This window comes from Physeter macrocephalus, chromosome 3 (genome assembly GCF_002837175.3).
Source record: "Physeter macrocephalus isolate SW-GA chromosome 3, ASM283717v5, whole genome shotgun sequence".
Lineage (NCBI taxonomy): Eukaryota > Metazoa > Chordata > Mammalia > Artiodactyla > Physeteridae > Physeter > Physeter macrocephalus.
Genome location: NC_041216.1, coordinates 6983249 through 7003632, shown reverse-complemented (window position 1 = coordinate 7003632; position 20384 = coordinate 6983249). Strand labels below are relative to the sequence as shown.

General features: G+C 52.2%; 2 protein-coding genes across 10 annotated transcripts in view; both read right to left on the bottom strand.

Annotated features, from left to right (window-relative positions):
* STK40 (serine/threonine kinase 40) overlaps nucleotides 1–10963 on the bottom strand; it is a 38521-nt gene extending 27558 nt beyond the window's left edge. For 3 of the 7 annotated variants that reach the window (XM_028486243.2, XM_007115124.2, XM_055082947.1), the window contains exon 1: nucleotides 10190–10367. The gene's annotated coding sequence lies outside the window, so the exon portion shown is untranslated. Of the gene's footprint in view, nucleotides 1–813; nucleotides 945–10189; nucleotides 10368–10600 lie in introns of those variants that run through there. The other 4 variants (XM_028486220.2, XM_007115125.3, XM_007115126.4 and 1 more) reach the window with 3 other exon arrangements.
* A 6229-nt stretch (nucleotides 10964–17192) lies between these two features.
* Nucleotides 17193–19768, bottom strand: LSM10 (LSM10, U7 small nuclear RNA associated). 3 transcript variants are annotated; one of them, XM_007115130.3, is made up of 2 exons: nucleotides 19452–19768; nucleotides 17193–17951 (listed from the first exon to the last, which is right to left on the bottom strand). In XM_007115130.3, exon 2 carries the CDS (start codon nucleotides 17925–17927, stop codon nucleotides 17556–17558), a length of 372 nt encoding a protein of 123 aa, XP_007115192.1. In that variant the 5' UTR covers nucleotides 17928–17951; nucleotides 19452–19768; the 3' UTR covers nucleotides 17193–17555. The 3 variants fall into 3 exon arrangements, with proteins under 3 accessions (XP_007115192.1, XP_007115194.1, XP_028342007.1); XM_007115132.4 differs by having other exon boundaries at nucleotides 19577–19768; XM_028486206.2 differs by lacking the exon at nucleotides 19452–19768 and adding an exon at nucleotides 18167–18943.
* Between the last annotated feature and the right edge of the window lie 616 nt (nucleotides 19769–20384).

Below are 20384 nucleotides of genomic sequence, written 5' to 3'. Positions count from 1 at the left end.
TAGGTGTTTCAAACCATGGACCAGTTACCCAAATGCCAGTTGGGAGCGCAAGATGGATTCTGGGGTCAGGCAGGCCTGGGTTCAAACTTCAGCTTCTATCACTCACTAGCTTTATGACCCTGAACTAGTCACCTACCCTCTGTGAGAGTCATTTACTCTCCGTGGGCCTCAGTTTCATCATCTGTAAAAGAGGGGTGTCTCGAGGTCTCTGCTGGATGAAAGGTGAGCGTTCGCCACTCCTTGCTGAGGTAACCTCCCTGGTGACAAGTCTCTCCAGGTGCATACCTTTTAAACTAGCATTTGATGGACACCTACGGCTTGCCAGGAACCATTCATTCTTAGTGTTTCCTAGATTTTCTTTAACTCTCACAACTTTATAAAGTAAAGACTTCCCCCCTTTTTTGGTCTGCTGACAAACCAAAGCCTAGAGGCCCTAGCCCAGCTGACTGGGCCAGAGGAGGCTGCCTGTGGCCTGTTCTCTTCTGGCTGGCTAGAAGGGGGCTCTGTTTAAGGGCTTTTCCTTTGAGTTTGAATGACAGCCATCCCTGAAGCAGGCATGGACCCTCTCCCTGGGAGCCTGAAGGCCACAAGCAATCTCCCTAGGAACCCACTGGAAGCCATATGCTTCTGTGCTCAGGATGGATGCTGGGGGGATGGGGAGGTGGATTAGTAAACCCTCAGCTTTAGCCAGGACTCCCTGACGACAAAGATTCATGCACGTGCTGTCATCTCCACTGTTCCAAAACAGAGTGATGATTTTGTTCATTTTAAAATGCAGGATATGTATAGCTCCAATTTGTCAGGAATACATACCATCACATCGTTCTCTAAACGCTTGCCTTGGGGGTGACAGGTGAACTGGCTGCTACTAACCGGAGCTCCTCTCTTGCACGGGATGAACCTCACCCCCGGAAGGCTGCTGTGCTGGGTGTGTGGGAGAGTACCTGCAGCGCCAGAGAGGAAGTGACTCAGCCCAGTGGGAAGTGGGAGGGGCGGCCAGGCTGAGGGCCCAGTGGCCAGCCTGCTCCCCCTCGGCACATCCGCACCAGACCCATCTAGAGCTCGGAGGTCCAACTCTAGTCTCCTCCAGAAGGCAAGATTCACACACAAGGAGATTACATAATCAGTGATGTCCCTCTTCACCCCCTGCCCTGAGCAAGCCCCTCTGGGCTCCTCCGTGGCCTCCATGAAGGCTGAGGGGAGAGACGGGGAGGGGAGTGGGCCTGAAGGCCCCGGGCTGGGAGGATGTATCCCGGAGTGATCCTGGGAGAAGAGGCTCCAGGGCTGTGCACACAGAGGTGGACCTGGAGGCCCCTCGGGGGAAAAGATAAACAGAGTAAGAAACCAGTCCCTGGGACGAGGTAAAGGGCTTCAGCAGCAGCTTTTCTGAGAGCCACCAGAGAGAATCCAGGGCAGCATCGCCAGCCCTGCCACTAGCTCACCCCTCCCAAGGGCCTCCGGAAGCAGCTGATGTGACAACAAATAATCCGTCACTGTGTGTGGGTGTTGGAAGAGGAAGGGACAGACTTAATAGCTCTTTCTCAGGCTGTGCTGCCCTGGTATCTCCTATTTAGAGAAGTAGCCGGGGGAAGCGGCCAATACCCTGGCTGGGAGACCTTCCCGGTGGTCCCTCAGCTCTGTGGGGGGGGGGGGCCTTCTGCCATATGCAGTGACGGGAGACTGAGTCACTGACAGCCCTCCCCTGTCACGCCAGCCTGCCCTGCAACAAAGGGGACCCCTCCTCAGCTCAAACCATCAGTTATTGCTCTGTTATAGCTTTGCTCAGTGGGAACAAGGCCCGCCACAGGTCCCTCGTGGAATTCAGGTTCTTCTTGTTTTTAATATTTACTTATTTATTTGGTTGCACCGGGTCTTAGTTGCAGCACTTAGGATCTTTTTTTTTAAGTTGTGGTATGCGGTAACTTTAGTTGTGGCTTGTGGGATCTAGTTCCCTGACCAGGGATCGAAGCCGGGCCCCCTGCATTGGGAGCATGGAACGTTAGCCACTGGACCACCAGGGAAGTCCCGAATTCAGGTTCTTGACACCCAAAATGGCCCAAGTCAGGCAAGGAGAAAGCAGCAAGTGACTAAAGAAGGGCTGGCTGAGTCTGAGAGCACCTTTGTGTCCTAGACATGTGTTTCTCTGCTCCACGGGGTCCTCACCCAGAGGACAGGGACAGTGTTGTACCTGCCCAGGGTTCCCTGAGGACTGCGGGGAGCCAGCGTGTGGCAGGCACTAGGTAAATGTTGCGTTTCCTTCCTTCCATCTCAGATTTCCACAGCAACAGAGGGGAAAGCCCGGGCCAGGGCCGGGTTCATGTGATTCTCTTTCTTTATATCGTTTTAAACAGCGAAAGTCACTACAATCATCCCGTGAGAAAGGTAATTTGGATTGGGGCCAGCAAACTGCCTTTCTTTAACTGCCTCTATCAAAAATGAAATTCAGTTAAATTTCACAGCCTTGCGAATGAACAATATATTCTGCAGTTTTACTGAATGCTGCTGGCTGTGGCTGCTTGGTGGGCAAGATTACAGAGGCAGACAGCAGGCTTTGCCATCAGAGTGGCCCTCAGTGGGCCGTTCAGACAAGTGGACCCACACGAGGGCCTCACCTGCTCCGAGTTGCTGAGGCCAGCCACGAGCCACCCCTGACACATACTCTGCTCAGGAGTGGGTGAGAGCATGCTTGCCTGTGTCTCTCCAGAGGGTGAGCTCCTGGGGGCAGGGCCTGGGGCCTTGACCGCTTCAGAATCCCTTGCACAGGCCCCACAGGTGTGCAGAAGACAAGGTGAAACCACAGCCAGCAAAGCAGAAGAAAATGCATTTGCCCCAGGCCCAGCACATCCAGTTCTAGGGATTTATCCTCCAGGTTCACTCACACAAGTTCACCAAGATGAATGTGCTCAACAAGGGTCCCTGGAGAGCCCTGGGTAGCAGGAAAAAACACAAAGACAAAACCACAAATATCAAAACGCACACACATCTCCCCCAGACAGGAAACAATCTAAATGTCCGCCAAGAGAGGACTGGTTCACTCCATCGTGGTACGTCCAGACGGGAATACTACACAGCCTTTAAGACTAGGCCCACATCTGCTGGTAGATGAAGATGTCTAGGATATGTTACACTAAAAAAAGCAAACTGCAGGGGACTTCCCTGGTGGTGCAGTGGTTAAGAAACCGGCTGCCAATGCAGGGGACACGGGTTCGAGCCCTGGTCCGCAAGCCGCAGAGCAACCTGAGCCCGTGCACCACAACTACTGACCCTGTGCTCTAGAGCCCGCAAGCCAAAACCACCACTGAGCCCACGTGCTACAACTACTGAAGCCCGCGCGCCTAGAGCCCGTGCTCTACAAGAGAAGCCACCACAATGAGAAGCCCGTGCACTGCAATGAAGAGTAGCCCCCGCTTCCTGCAACTAGGGAAAGCCTGCATGCAGCAATGAAGACCCAACGTAGCCATAAAATAAATAAATAAATAAATAAATAAATAGATAAATAAATGAAAAAGCAAAAGCAAACTGTAGTACTATTTGTATAAGATGATCCCATTTGGGTAAAAAAAAAAAAAAAAAAAAAAAGATGATTATACACACCCTTGAATATGCACAGGAAACTTCTAGAAGAAACTTAACAGTGGATACCTCCAGATAATAGAACTAGGGGCCCGAAGGAGATGGAGTTTTATTTTATATTCTTCTATATTGTTTACCTGTTTCATTGTAGGCTACTATAATAATTCTGAAAAATCTAAAAAAATTTCTGAGCCCATTAGAATTATTAAGAGCGGTAATGGAATCAGGGGAGGCTGGGTCTTAGGGAAGGCACACTTGAGGGAGTATGGCATGTGAATGCCCCGAACATGTGGGCCTGCATGTTGATGCAAGGCTGCATCAGGAGAGTGGGGGACAGAAGGGACAAACCACCACTCCGGGTACACTGAAACTCTCTCAGGTAACTTGTAAACTTGCCTATAAGGAACTTCCTGTTCACCACCCGGTTTCTCTAAAGGCTGGGAAGACCACCAAACCATTCAAACTGGAGACCTGGAAGCTGGTTCATAACACCTCTTTCCGGACACTCAGGCCCACCAGCAAAGAGCTCACCTAGGCCTCACCAGAGCCAGCCCCTGGGTCCTGACTGCGGGCCAGGCACCAGGCCGAAGCTGCCACAGACAATAACACCTTGTGTTTAATCCTCATTACTACTTTGGAGGAAATTGGGTTTGGAGATAGGAAGTCATTTCTTCAAGGTCACTCAGCTAGCAAGTGGCAGAACTGGCTTCTCAAGCCAGGTCTGATCTGAGCCTTAAATGCTGGGTGACATGGTTGAAGGTCTCCTTACCCACTACTCACAGGGCAGGAGGGGAAGGACTTGTCTCCAGGCAGTGGCAGTTTCCATTCTTCTAGGAAAAAAGAAGGGACTGCTTCAGCTTTGTCAAGGTCCCTTCCAGCTCTACGGCTTTATTCCATGTGGCCTGGGCTCCCTGGGGCCAGAGCCTGGCCAGGATGGGGGAATGGGATGGCATGGGTTACGTGAGTGTGGGCTGGAAATCCGGCTCTGCCCTTGCTGGCTGAGGGTTCCTTAACCCCTCAGTGTCTGAGGGTTCTCTGTAAAACAGAGTCAAGCCCTCCTTCCTTAGATTGTGAGAAGGCCTCAGTACATATTGCAGAGTACTTAGCCAAGGACCTGGAAGGTGGTGGGGATCCTTCTTTTGTGGCTGGTTTCCTTCCTGTTCCTTCAGGAGGGACCACCTTGGGAGCGGAGTTGGAGGAGAACACAGCCATGGAAGTCACACAAACATGGTAATGCCAGGGGCTCCACGTCTACTACAAAAAGGGGCAGGATTCCTGCTCTCCAAAGGTGGCAATGCCAGCAGTGGGGCTCCAAAAGTCCCACAGAATTTTGGGCTATGCCAGTCCCAAGGTCTCCCAAGAGGCTGAACCAAGCCTCTCCCTAGAGGTACTTGCTATCCCCTGATCACACCTCAAACCAGCTCTGCCCTAAACCCAAAGACAGGTGACAGGCACACCAGTCCTGCTCCTGTCAGTTCCCTCTACCATGTCCAGGCTACTTTCTCTTCCTTCTGGACCCTTGGGTCACAGACTCCCCAAAGCCAAAAGATCCTTGGTCTCTTTTGCCAAGTAGGTGATGGTCTGTAAGCAGATGTAGAGGGGACAGCTTCATGCTAAATGACAAGAGCCGTTCTCAGTTTCTCTGGTGCTTTCCAACAACTAGAGTTTCTTTGAAACCATCAGACCTGTAGACTGCTGGACTGTGTAAGCTCTAGGGAACCCCAACTCACACCAAGACAGACTGCCAAGAGCCAGAAAAGGGTGACCGCCACTGGGGTTCTCAGTGCCCCTTGGGAAGAGGGATGTCAACCCAAAAGAGTATCTTTGCTTTGCTGAGCGAAAATCAGGCTTCTCCAGTTCACTAAAAGGGGGCCAAGAAATTACTTTAAAAATAATGAACATGAAGGATACTCTCTGAAGCAGCAACTCCTCTTGGAATTTATCCTGCAGATACCTAAGGTGGGAAAAACCACACATATGCAGATAGTCACTTCAGCTTTGTTTGGAGAGCAAAAGGCCGAAAATAACCTAAGTTCATCAGCAGAGAGTCTGTTGAATAAATTACACAAACAATGATGATACAATATTGCCAAAAATGACCCAGACGTGTATGAGACAAAGTGGAAACATCTCTAAGATAGTAAGTAAATCAAAGCAAGCAACACCATCCTTTCCCTTCTCAGATCTTGATTACAGATCCCGAGAGGAGATGCAGGGCTGCTGCTATGGGCCCGGGGCCACCTTCAAGGCCACAGTCTCACCTGAGCAGGTGGAGGAGGAAGAAATGCCCTTGTCTCAGGCCACTTTCTCTTCTACCTTCTTTACACCACAAATGCAAGGACAAATCCTGCAAAAATCTCCCCAATTCCAAAGGGCCTGTTTGAAGCCCCATCTACCAGCACATCCCTCTCTGCAGCCCAGTCTGATTCAGGCCTAGCTCTGTACTCCCGTAGAGCTCAGGGGGATAAGGGCACAAAGGCAGCTCCCTCTCATTTCCCTGATGGTTCTGAGTGAGTCCCAGGTGCCCTGGGGCAGACATCTCTCCTTCCAGAGAAGAGGGACTGCGTTGGCTGACCCAGCCTCTGGAGTAAATCCAACCTCAAGGTCTCTTTCTAGATAAGATCTCCCCAGGAGCACTGGGAACGACCATCTCTCCCTTGAGGGCATGCTGCTGACCAGGACCCATCACTTGCTGAATCAGTGTGGATGGCACCTGACTGAAGGGCTGCCCTTCGGGGCCCTCTGAAGGCTGAGGAAGTCACAGAAGTTTTGCAGACTCAGCCACTTGAGTTTCTGAAATACTGAAGAAGTGCACCGTCCTGGGCAAATCTGGGCAGGGGGAAGATGAAGGAAGGGAAGCTGCCCTTTTCCCAGGCGCTGACGCAGGCAAAACCAGAGAGAAGCCTGGACCGGAGTTGGACAGAGTGCCACAGACTTTGCAACTGACCCTCTCCCATGAGAGGGCTTACTGAGTGGTGCTGGCGGATTTCACTGGCCATTATCTTCTGCCGTCTCTATATCTGCACTATCATTCACTCTGTCAGCCAAATCGGGAAGCTCGAGGTCACCTGCCATCATTGCTCCTCCCTCAATCATCACTGCCAAGCACTCCCAGAGTCCAGTTGATTTCCCCCAAAACAGCTCTGATCTATGCCCTTCCTCCGCATCCCAACTGCCTCTACCCTGATCCAGGCCCCCACCAGCCCTTACTTTGATTACTGCAAAAGCCTCCTACAGAGACTCCAGATTTGCTCTATCCGCAGTCCATCCCCCACCGGCAGCCAGAGGGCTCCTGGCAAGATGCAGGTCTAACGGTGTTTCCTCCCTTAAACCAAAGCATCCCATCACCAACAGAATAAGAAGTTCAAGCATCTTAGCACTGATGCTTACCTCTCCAGCATGTCCTAAAGCCAGGTCCCTTCACACCCTGTGCCAGAACCTCTTGTGGTTCCTACAGTGTGCACACACACCAGCCTGCATCCATGCCTGTGCCTTGCTGCTCCCCTGCCTGGAGTGCTTCATGAACCCTCAGAAAGCTCTATTCATCCTTCAAGATTCAATTTTCATCAAGATCTAGCTCAAGTTCTAAGGGCTCTCCAAAGTTCTCCCCAGTCACCTCCCCATCCCGCAGGAGAATCACTCCTTCATCTCACTCCCACTACAGGCTGCACAGACTCCTATGAGACACTCACCAAACTCTATGCAAATATCAGTTGGTTAGGAGCCTGCCTGGTCCCTGTTAGACTACAAGCTCCGCCAGGGCAGGGCGTGCCTCGCCATTCTCATTCTGCGCCTGGCACCCAGCACATCCTCAGCCACGCTTGGGAGCTCATGTGTGTGGAACAGGGGTTCCAGATTTTAAGTCACCACACACATCAATGTGCGCTTCCTGATGGTACTAATTCAGATAACAGACTAGGGTCACTAACAGGGACACACATGGAACAAACTCGAAATACTTTTTCTCCTAGTATACTTTAAAACATGATTTTTTTTTTCTTCTCAGCAGTCCTACTTCTATTTTTAAAAATGGTTCTTTTAAAGAGCTGAGCTGAATCATCTGCATGGCTCCCATACAGATTCGGTAAATTCCCCACAGATTTCTTTTTTGGAGAGAATACAATAAAATTCTGTGGTCTTGTGATCCCTCAGGACATTTCTGACAGCTCAATGGGACACAGTTTTAGTTGCCACTAACTGCTTCAACTAATTCTTAGAAGTCCTTTCCTGCAGCCTGCAACAGCAGCTAACATTTACCAAGCATTTCTTACTCAGTGTGCGCTAAATGCCCAACCTGCAACATCTTACTGAATCCTCACAACTGCCCTACAAGGGAAGGACTCTTACTGCCCACATTTTCCTCAGATGAGAAAGCTGGGAACCGGAAGAATAAGTAACCTCTACCGACTGGCAGGGCTGGGATTTGAACTGAGATTCTGTCTGACAGCAGAACCAAATAGGCTCTTAACTACTACAATCTGCTGCCTTCCCAAAAGGCCAAATTAAAGGCCCCAGGGAGCAACTGACTTTACAACTGACCTTCTGAGAGGACAGCCTCACCAGCCCAGCTGCTCGAGTGACCTGCAATCTCAGGAAGAGAGGGGCACATGTGCCAGGCACTTCTGGGGCAGGCAGAGCTGCCCAGGGCAATGCAGGGAGCTTGTCACCTGCCACCAGTTGCATACAGTGCTGTCTCGGCAAAGATCCCCCACCCCACGCCATCTCTCTTCTCTCAGAGGCCTGCAGTAGCCTCTGAAGAGGTCTCCAGTGCTTTAGTCTCTCCTCTCTTCTCCCTTCCCTCCTGCTGAGGCTCCAGAGAGAGCACTCTAAAACACAAGTCTAATCGTGACACTCCTCTGCTTAAAACCTCTTCACTTGCTCCCCACTGCCCTTGGTACAAAGTCCCAAATTGTTAATGTGGCATTCCCTTGTCAACCTGTACTGCTTTACCTGGCACCAGGTTGCCTTTCATACCACCATACTGAACAATCTGAGGTTTCTGGAAAAACTCTGAGTTGACATGTCTAAGTGGAGTACCTTGCCCCTTTGTTCTCACCTGGCTGAGCCTTCCCATCCTTCTAGACGCAGCTCCAGCATCATCATTTCTTCCAAGCCTCCCTAAAACCTCCCCATACCCTGCCCAACTCAGGCTGAGCTAGAAGCTTCCTTCCCTGGGCTCCCACAGCCCTCTGTTCTTGCTGTTACTAGTTTTTCAAGACTACGTTTCAACTATTTATTTACAGGTCAGTCTCCTTTAACCAGACTGTGAGCTTCTTGAAACAAGAATAAGAACAGCTAACATTTATTGAACTCTTATTACGTGGCAGACATGGTTCTACGTGTTTTACATGTGTTAACTTTTTAAATCTTCACAACAACTCTATGTTATCACCCCTGTTTTATAGCTGAGAACACTGAGGCACAGAGAGGTTAAACAATGTGCCCAAGGTCACACAGCTACAAAGCTGCAGAGCTAGAATTTGAACTCAGGAATTCTGGCTCCAAAGCCCACTCTTAACCTCTATAATATAGGGTACTTGCCTGTCCAGGCAAGGGCATTGCTGTTGTCACGTGGGGAATGAATGAATGAATGAATGAACGAACGAGGGCCATCTCCACACTGTCTAGATCTAAGGGACAAACAACTGGCACAGCAGGGCCACCAAGGACTGGCCCAGCTCACAAGCACTGTTTACAAACAGGGGTTCTTTGGGTCTGACAATTACATATCCTGCTCTTCCTTATCTCATGTAAAGCTAAGCCAAGAGGGAAGGCGCCCAGCCCAGAGTGACTACCCTCTTCTTCACTGCTCTCAAAACCAAGCAAAGCCAACCGGTTTCCTCCAGTGACTTAATACAGAGCAAAGTCTATCCTGACAGCGAAGGCGGCTGTCATCTCTTCCTTCCGCCAACAAACAGGGATCAAACCTAGGAAGCGGGGGTGGAGAGTACTCGGCGTCGGGAATCCCGATGCCCCCATCTACTGGCTGGAAGGTGGTGCCAAGCGGCGTGGGAATGGGCGGGCCTGAGAGGGCCCAGCAGGTGAAACACTGACCAAAGCAGCAGGCTCTCTCCTTGGAAAAGGCCGGCCAAACGTAGCACCGGCAGGCAGATAGCTCTGACCCGCACCTGAACACCTCCCGGGATTCGAAAATTCCTCAGCAGCGATGGTGCCCGTGCCAACGGGTAAGGGCTCCTGGAGGAAGCCCGGGCTGGTCCTATCTGGGGACTCGTTTCAACTTTCATGTCACTCTCGGGATCAGGGGGCAGCGTGGAGAGGCAGAGGGTGTCTCTTGGGAAAAACCTGGCTGGTTCAAATCCGGCGCCTTCACTGACTGGCCGAGTGACTCCTGGCAAGGCTGGCAGTGCCACCTCCCAGGGCTGCGGCGGGACCGAGACTCCCCGCAGCCGCCGGGTAACCGGCGCGCAGGAGCCCCCGCCCCCGCCGCCCGAGAAGCGCAGACCACAGCGGAGGACGGCACAATCGCTGTTGCCATTTCTGTCACAGCCGGACGGCCTCAGGCTGTCACCCCGGTCCCCGCGCTACGGCCGCTGAGGCCCGCCCCACCAACCCGCACCCCCGGCCCGGCTCCCAGCTCCCGGACCCCTGCCCTCACCTTCCCCCGGTGCTCAGCGCTGCTCGCCCATAGTCCGTAGCCCGGAGCCGGGGCTGCTCGGCGCTCCGTCCCGGGGGGCCGGGGCCGGTCCAGGGGCGTGGGAGCCGCTCACCGTCGCCTCCCGGCGCAGCCGCCCGACCCGCCGCCGCCGCTGCCGCCGCCTCCCTCCATGGCTGCGGCGCCGCCACCTGACAACGGAAGTGACGCACCGCCCCCTCCTCCCGGACGAGCCGCATCCCCGCCCCTTGCCCGTATCTACAGCCCACGGCGCAGGGATTGGGCGCCATCTTGACAATGGGCGGAAGCCTTCAGGCAAGAGTCCAGAATCCGATTGAGGATTGGTTCAGGGTGGGGTCCGAGCCGAAACCTGGGAAACGATTGGGCACCGAGACCCTAAGGGGCGGTACTTACCGCTTAGCTATGTCTGCGGTGAGGTGGGGCCGGAGGCACCGCCCCCGCCCCTACTCCACTGAGCCTCGCGTGCCCTACACTCGCCCTCCCGGGTCTGGAGACGTCTGCAGCAGTTGAAAGGTCGGCCAGTTGTAGTGTATTTCTCAGAAAAGTGGCTCTTCCTTGACCCCCATTTCTCTGGTTCTGGAGCTTTGTGCGGTGAGCGCTGCCGTGAGGCTCAATCAATGATAGGAATTCCTGTCATAGCCCTCACAATTCATTTCCCTCGGGGGGCCCTCGCTTTTGTAGAAACCACGCTTCAATTTGAAGATCCCTAGAGTCTCGACCAGGGAGGTTAACAGTGAAGAGTTCCTGTTAGCGATTCCAGCCACCTAACCTCAGCCCCTCCTGCTGCAGTTTCGGTCCCTTTCTCCTCCTCCTCCAGCAACCACGCCCTCCATGAATCAGCTTCTTGAACCAGCAGATGAGCCCTTTAAAGGGATTGCATCAGGCTGGTGACTCACTGGGGCCCTCTGAGAGCCTGGCTTCCCTCCGCTGGCATGCAGAAGCAGCTAGAAGGGCTCCGTGGTGGCAGCACCAGCCACCATGGGCCCACTCCTTTGTCTCCCAGGTGTGAGCCATGGTGCTTGCTGCATATGACTGTCTAACTCCCGGGTGTCTTTCCAGCTGTGTCATTCTGTATCCATGTGGGCACACGTGTCCAAGCCTGTGTGCACACTGCTGGATTTTCCTAGGGTGTGTGGCCAGGCACTTACGTGTATGCACGCATTTGTCATCTCCACACAGGCAGTGCCAGGACTTGAGAGTTGGTGTGAGTCTGGCTGGTTCCTCCTGTGACCATCTCTTTGTCTCTGAATGCCTAGTGCACACTGAGCTGATGGGACTGAATAACAGTAGTAATCGAAACAGCTCCAGTATTATGTCACACACTGTGTTAAGCACTTTAGAGACATCAACGTTAAGGAGTCTGTTCACAGATGAAGCAGCTAGAGCTCTGAGAGGGGAAGTAAACTGTCCAAAGACACATACGGCTAATAATGGCAGGGCTGTGATTTGAACCAAGTCTGACAGATTCCGAAAAGGCTGGATTTGAGTACTTGCTGTGTCCCTTACAAGCTGAGTGACTGTGTGCAAGTTATCCCCATCTGTCAACATAGGGATAACACTTCGTGGGATCACTGTGAGGATCCAGTGAGTGTGGAAAGGGCTTTTCACGGGACCTGGCGAATAAGAGTGTTCCTACTCCTCTCAGTTACCGAGGTTCAATGCAGTGGGGGACCGAAAGTCAGGCACAAAGAAGCAGGGCCCAGCCCCCCAAGCTCCTCTCTCTGACAAAGTGAAAAGCCTAGGGATTCCGGAAGCCCTGACTGACAGGAATGAGTGTTGGGTTTTCCAGAGCTCTAATTATCAGCTAGATGAATCACTTAGAGCTGACACCACCATCCCCACCCCCAGGAGGCTCTCAGCCAATTCAAAATATAGAATTTTAACAAAGAGGAGGAGGAGGAAGAGAAAGAGAGGAGTAGCAGAGGTAATGAATAGAAAGGAAAGGTGCCAGCCAGAGGAAATGAAAAACTGTCACCAGGACACCAACAGGAGGAGACCGCTGCATCACACACGTGTGTGTGTGCGCACGCGCGCGCGTGCACACACACATACACGGTGACATACTCTCCTGCTGGCTCTCCAACTCTGGGCATGCTGGCAGACGGCGCTGCCATAACAAAGTGATGCCTGTCACAACAGCATGAGATGGTTGCTTGAGGATGTACCAGCAGATCTGCCTATTACAGAAGGAGAGGAGGAGACCTTCAACCCTGGGGAGCTTCCTCAGGCTTCTGGAACCCAGCAAACCCTTCCTACTGGCTGACTTCTGACTTCTCTTTGTGGCCAAGCCCCTAGACCCAAGGTATGGCAAGTTCCGAGTGCCAGGCCCACACCTGGTGGCTGGGTGCCACCACTGTGAGCAGAGGCGCCGCTTATCTTACCCGGTTACCAGCATCAGGAGGGCTGGGAGGCAGAATAGTGTCGTGCAGTAGTAAAGATCATGGAGTTTCAGGCATACAGACCTGAGTTCAAATCCCCACCCTCCTCTTCACTGGCTCTTCGACCTTGACCAAGTCACCTCACCTCTCTGGGCCTGTTTGTTCATCTGTAAAATGGGTCTACTAATATAAACCTCCAGGGTTGTTGTAATGATGAAATGAGATGATTCATTCATTCCACAAAGATTTATGGAGTGCCTGCTATGTGCAGAGCACTGAGCTGGATGCTAGAGATCCAGTGGGACCAAACAGACCACAGTTCTGCCCTCCTGGAGCATGTACAGCCCCTGGCACAGGGCCTGGCACACAGTGAGATTCAACAAGCAGTAGCTATCTGTGATGACCATCTTGGCATTCTGACATTACCTTAATCACAGGACCTGGCAGATGCCTCCACCTTCCCCTTGAGGAAAGTGGACCTCAGTTTCCTCAACTGTACAATGACAGAGTTGGATTGGATCAGTGATTCCCAACCTTCTCACCTTGAAAGCTTCTTTTAGTATTTTCCATCCACATGATCCTCACATCTGGTAAGATTTTGTCTCCCGTACAACCTGCATCAAGTCATTTCTTCCTTTTTATTCATTACAGCCTCGTATTACAGCCATAAGAGCTTGTGATCAGGAGGAGCAAGCCAGTGTGACCGCCATGCTGTTGGTATAACTCCAGCCCGAAGCAGAGACCAAGCTAGCTTGGGTAACCTTCACATACTATGTGCTGTTTCTCTGGGTCCCTCTGGAACACTGATAAGAACTCAAGGGACTCCTGCTGCCCTCCGGGACCCTTCAGTTGGAGATGCCAGACTGGAACTCACTGAACTGGATGCTCTCCTGAAAGTCCCATCCAGCTGTGAGCTGGAGATGTCACATCACTCATGTGGCCCCCAAGGAGATCTGAACTTCAAGCCATAGGCCACCCAGCTCTCTTCAGAGCCCTGGGAGTCTCCTCCCCCAAATGAGAGAGCATCCTGTACTCTTCTCTCCAAGGCCCGGAGGGGAGGGAGAGGAAGGGGCATGCCATCCCACCTGAGCACTCAGAATTCCAGGGGGCTCAGTCAGCAACTGGGATCCCCACATCGGTGTATGTGCGGGCTTGAACAAAGCCTGCAGCAATGAGCACAAAACCCAAACTCCAATGGGACGATGACATTTTGAAAAATGTTTTTCATCTTTTCCTTGGTGTCCCTCCACCCTTCCCTTGTGCAGGTAGTTAGGTTACTCTGCATACATTACTCCAGGAAACAAATGATATGACAGAATGCAGAGTTCATTTTTTGCTTCTGAATTCCAAGAGGCTTGCCTTCAGGGAGGAATGGAAAGAATATCTGTGCAGATCCAAATTTAGAAAACTGTAACAAGGGGGATCTGGGAGACTGAGACTTTAGGGGGTGGTCCCTGAGAATAGAGAAGCTTCTCCTCAGCCTCTGAGCTAGAGGGCATCAGGGCCCAGGAAGCAGGAAGAGTTGTGCTCCTTTTCTTGGTGGTGCACCAAGAAGTAATAAAACCCTCTGAAGAAAACAGCTGTGCGCTGCACTGGGGCAAACAGCGGGGCCTAACTAACCCAAGACCCTAGGAATTTCCTGGGCCTGAGTGGCCTGGAAAAAGTAGAGTAAGAATCTGAACACTGAGAGGGGGATGGGTCAGGAAGGAGCAACTCAGCAGCATCCTGAGCAGGCTGAAGACAGAAAACCAGTACAAAACTAGGACATCTCAGGGGATGCTAGTGTGACTGGACCAGACACCATCAGACCAGACTACCCTGCCCAAGCTTTGGCATCTTCAAAGGAAGTGCCCTAGAATTCAACCAATTCTGAGGAAAGTGATGGGGAACTCTGAATTGACTGCAATTAAGTTTCTGCCACTCTGGCTGAGTGAAGCCAAATATGAATTCAGTCGAGTTAGAGAAAATTCAATTTATATTTCTTACACACCTGAAAATGGAACCAGCTATACTCCTTATCCACAAGGCCCTGTATCATTTGCCTCACCCCCTTCCCATTTCTCCTGCCTCCCTCCCCTCTGTCAACAGTCACAAGGGTATTCTGTTATTGCCCCCAACCCCCAAGCTTTCTCACCTCAGGACCTTTGCACTGGCGATTTCCTCTGCCTTCCCTTGGCTCTTTTTTTTTTTTTTTTTTTTAAATTTTTTTTGTGGTATGTGGGCCTCTCACTGTTGTGGCCTCTCCCGTTGCGGAGCACAGGCTCCGGACGCACAGGCTCAGCGGCCATGGCTCACGGGCCCAGCCGCTCCGCGGCACGTGGGATCCTCCCGGACCGGGGCACGAACCCGTGTTCCCTGCATTGGCAGGCGGACTCGCAACCACTGCGCCACCAGGGAAGCCTCCTTGACTCTTTAAATGGTAGGCTCCTTCTCAGTTTGTTTGTTTTTTCTTTCTTTCTTTCTTTCTCTTTTTATTAATTTTTATTGGAGTATAGTTGCTTTACAATGTTGTGTTAGTTTCTGCTGTATACCAAAGTCAATCAGCTATATGTATACGTATATCCCCTCTTTTTTGGATTTCCTTCTTATTTAGGTCACCACACAGCACTGCGCAGAGTTCCCTGTGCTATACAGCAGGTTCTCATTAGTTATCTATTTTATACATAGTAGCGTTTATATGTCCATCCCAATCTCCCAATTCATCCCACCCCCCTTCTCAGTTTAACTTCTTCAGTCCATACTTTCTGAAATAAAACCACCTATTTTCTCTCAAAGGGCCCTGTTTATTTCCTTCATGATGCCTATATGTTTACTTTTGTTAGTCTCCCCCTCCAAAACATCAGCTCCCTGAGAGCAGGACCTCTGTCTCTCTTGATGTTCCCTCAGTAGCTAGCACTGTGACTCAAATTACTTGTGGAATGAATGACCCGTGGCTTGCTATAGCTTGGCGGGCACTGAGCTCCCTCCACCCCTACACCTGGGCCCCTGCCAGCCTTTCCCAGCAATCCAGGACCAGATGCCAGGACCCATAACCTCGGGGCTTGAACACTTAGCTGTGCTCTACCCCAGGGACTCGGCATGAGTGTGTCTCAGTGGACCCTGGTTCCCTCCCTCCCACCTGTCCTCCCAGTGCCTTGCCTAAGAACCATACAGACCCGCTGGCATCTGTGCACAAAGCTTATGGAACATGTCCAGAGCCCCTCTTCCCAGCAACCCGTGCTAGCCCTACCGCTTTGCTCCCTGGCCTGGGGGCTCTTCCTTGCTCTGCTCCCGATGTAAAAGCACACCATTTAAAAGCCTCAGACCTAGACCTCTCCTCCATCCTTAGGCCAAACTCCCAGCATGAGACCTCTTCAAGTTTGGGGGCATCTGCAGACACGTGGGAAATGTCTGCAAGGGAGGCTGTGTGCGGACTTCCCTCCGGTTCATCATTTACCAGAAGGGGTGGCTCTCTCCCCACTGGCTTTGAGAACATGGACATTTCCACAGTGAGGAACCCCTCTCTGTGCCTGCCCTCTGGTTTCTCTTACCAGCAGTCTTCTTCTTGTGCTGCTCCCCTTAACTCTAGCTGTCAAAGGGGCCTGGAAACTCAGAGAAGTGGCTTTCTCCCTGCTAGGACCCAGTGTTCTCTCCGGAAGGCAAAGGACAGAGTCTAAGGGCCTTCTGGGGCCTCTGGGAAATGAAGTAAATACAATAGGCAGAAGATTCATGGTGGGTGGGTGGGTGTTGATAATGCAGATTCTCGGGTTCCAGGTTCTGTTTCAAATCTGGGGAGCCAGGAAGGTGGCTCTTCTAGACACATCTCAGTTGGTTCTGATGAGGTGGTCCAGGGACACCTCTTGGACAGACTGGGACTAGAATGTGAATGCAGTGACCGGGGGCTGCCAGTGCCCGGATGAACACTCCTCTCCAATCTCCCTCAGGAAATGATTACCTCCTCTGCTAGATGCTAAGCCCCTCTCCAGAAGGGACCAAAGCTTATTGGACAATGTGTGCTCAGCAGAAGGCCTGGCACATGGCCGCTGCTGTGGACGTTCGTTTGATGAAGACAAACTCTCTGGTTCCAGAGGACAGAGCCGCTTTTACTGAGATGGTGGCAGGGCTGGTACGGCTGCAAGACAGCTACAACAAAGGCTGGGGTTCTAACCCCGAGAACGCCTTCTTCTCTGAAGACCCAATGACTCTCAGAATCGGAGCCTGATTTCTTGCTGTGGGATGAGCTCCCACACTTGAGGGGAGGGCCCAGGATTACTCCAGCCTCTCCACCTCGGGAAAGAGCAATGAGACTAACAACCTATTCAACAGGGAATCGGAGCGGAAGAGCCGCTTTCCCCGTGACCAGACTGAAGGCCTCTCCTACATTCTCAACCTTTGCCGCATATTCGTATCACCTGGGAAACTTAAAAAAATCCCACCGACCAGGCCACACCTCACACCAAGTACATCCAAATAGGTGAGGGTGAGATAGGTGATTCCAATGTGCAGCCATGCTTGCGACCCAGCACCCTACGACACAGGACCAACAGGGAGCCCAGCGCAGAGGGGAAAGCATGAGGCACAGACTTGCTCGCATCCCATTTAGTTTTGTGAGAAAAAAACCACAATTACAAGAGAAATGGGGATGCTCCGGCCGAGCACATTTAATAATCCTCACTGGGAGAGCGTTGAAAACTATTTGACACATTCCCTAAACCGGTAAATCAGAGATTCAGATAAATAATGATCCAAAGGGGGGACTGTCATCTACCCCAAGGCCACAGACAGATAACTAGAATTCTGGGTCCCAGGGTGAGTCTGGGAGGTGGGACCCTGTGAAAGGCAGCTGTGACAGGTGATGTCTGTCAGACACCAGCTTCTGGGCTGGGCCCTGCTCCCTTCCCAGGTTCTGGGCGGGGAGGGAGAGCAGGCTTTGGCTCAGTAGAACTCTGGAGGAACCTGAGTGGGGACCAGGGCTGGCTGAGGGGACAGGCTCACTTATAGCGTTTGGAGGGAAATTCCCGCCGGCCTTTCCCCTTGCCGCCAAAGTTGCGCACCCGATGGATGACCTGTAGCTGCTGCTCGATGGTCGCGGTGATGTTCACATCATCGGGGATGTGGACGTAACGGACATTCCGGCCTGTCACAAAGAGGTCATCCAGCTCGACCTGATGCCCCCAACGGTCCGTGTAGGTGACCTGGGCCAGGCGGATGTTCATGAAAGCATCAACGTTGTCTATGCGTCCGCGGGCCATGCTCTCATCCCGCAGGTCCACGGTGGTGACCTGGCCCTGGAGGCCCTGCAGCAGGATGATCAGGCTGTTCTCGGAGATGGTCCGCTCCTTCACTGAGTGGCTCACTGCCATTCTTCCACACTGCGGCTGCTCGCTCTGGGAGGGGCACACAGAGGGGAGCTGTGGCAGGCTAGCGGGTGCAGTTGCTAACTCACCTCCACCAGGTTTTAGCACAAAATCCCCAGCCCAGACATCCCCAAGTCTGCCCACCTCCCCAATTTCTGTGTCTATGGAGCACCCTTAGGTGCTTCAGGTACATACCTCATAGAATCCTCACAACACCTTGCAAGCCAAGGATCACTTATACTCACTTTATAAATGAGGAAAACATGGCCGGGAGAAGTTAAGTCACTTGCCCAAGGTCACACAGGTGATAAGCGGAGGTGCTGGGATTCAAATCCATCGCTGCCTGACTCCAAACCCCACACCAGTGGTTCGGAACCCTCACTGTATGTTAGAATCATCCGCTGAGTTTTTACTTGGCTGCCACACCCCAGAGGTTCTGATTCATTTGGTCAGGGGTGGGGCCCCGGCATCCTATTTTTTAAAAGCTCCCCAGGTAATGCTAATGTGCATCCGAGTTTGAGAACCACTGCTCTAAAGTGTAGTTTACACCCTTGCTACTCAAAGTACGGTCTGTGGACCAGCAGTTTCAGTATCACCCAGGCACTTGTTAGAAATACAGAATCTCCAGGCTTTCCCCAGACCTACTTAGAGAATCTGCATTTTAACGTGACCCCTAGGTCAACCACCAGTTCTCAAACAATCGCCTGCATCAGAATCACCTGGAGAACCTGTTAAAACACAGATTGCTGGGCCCACCTTTCAGTTTCTGACTCAGTCGGTTTGAGGTGGGGCCCAAGAATGGGCACTTCTAAAGTATTCTCAGTTGATGCTGATGTTACTGACCTGGGGCGCACTGAGAACGACTGGTCTACAGGATGCTGCCACCATGTAACCAGAAATTTAGATGATTGAAAACAAGAAATGGTAGCACATACAGCACATACGGCTTGAAGGTAGAGAAATGGGAGGTTTGACTCCTCACTCCACCCACACTCTGTAAACGCAGGACAGTTTGTAAACAGTTTGTAACAGAGACAGTTAATCTCTGAACCTGTTTCCATGTCTATTAAACCATAGGCTAAATGAGGCTACCAAGCTCTCACCACACTGAATGTATTTTCCTTTGCTTTCGATTATGCCCTGATGCTGTATTAATGTAACTTTGTCTTATCTATCCCCCATTTTCAGACCCTGAGTGCAAGTTGGTGGAACTTTCTTTTCTTTCCTTAAGACCTCACTCAGGATACCGAAAAGGGCTGTGCAGGGTGGCATTAAGTGTGGCAAGTTACCCATACCACTGACGAGAGGCTAGGAGCTGGGCCGGCCGACTCTAACGACCCCACCCAGGCTTCACCAGGAGTACGTGTCCAAGCAAGGGTTTGGGGCAGCACAGTGACTGCAAAGAGGCAGGTCTGGTCTCGAGGACGGGCTCGGCCACTTCCTAGGAGGGCGACCTCGAGCAAGCCACTTGGCTTCTTCAAGCCTGTTAGCTAATCCCTAAAAAGGGGATGGTGATCACCCGTTACTCACAGAGCGTGGGAGTAGGCTTGGGTGAGGAGCTACGCTCAGCAATCGGGAGGAAAACGCTGGCCCCGCTCCCGCCGCCTCCGCGGCTCGTGGCTCCCCAGCGTTCCGCCCCTGGCTCCCGGACCCACCGCGCGCTCTCCTTCCGCTGTGCCGCTGCGCGTCGCCGCCGAAACTAGCGAGCGCTTAGCCGCGTTGCTCCTCTCCCGCGGCCGAACTGAAAAGCCATGGCAACCGAGGGGCCGCTCTGCCCTCCCGGAGCATCGAGAGCGCGGCGGCGCGCAGGGCCCGCGACCCCGCGGCGGGCGCGGAACTACAATCCCCAGAAGGCCTCGGGGGCGCGTGACTCGCGCTCCTGCAGCCGCGGCCTACGTCATTGGATTTTCTCCTATTTTGGAGTCATTCTTCCGTTCAGCGAATCAGGTCGTCCCTCCTCCGTGGGGCAGTTAGTTCCAGAACCCCCGCGAATACCGAAACCAGGGATGCTCAAGTCCCTTCTATAAAGTGGCGTCGTATAGGAGGGTTCCTCATTCGCGGATACGGAGGGCCGGCTGTATTCATTGAACCTTCACCGTGTGTCGGACACTTTCCCAGGCTCTGGTCGTAGGGGTGACCGAGGAGACAAGCTCCGTGATCTGATGACCTGACCCTTAAATCTACTGGGGGGGTGGGGAGGCGGGGGAGTCGCCTATGAGAAAAAGAAAATTATGAGAAAAAGAAAATTATGATAAAATTTCTTCAGAGAATTAAAACGGGTCGATGTTATAGTGACTGGGTGACATTTTATTGGACAGTCAGGGATGTCCTGAGAAGGTGACATTTGACATCTGAGTTGAGATGAATTACATGAAGCCAAGCTTATGAACGCTAGGAGAAGAGCATTGCAATTAGAGGGGACAGTTTGTGCAAAGGACCTGGTGCAAATGAGCTTGACAATTT

Coding starts and splice junctions, on each gene's coding strand:
- LSM10 (XM_007115130.3), bottom strand. CDS start 17,927: ATGGCAGTGAGCCACTCAGTGAAGGAGCGGACCATCTCCGAGAACAGC.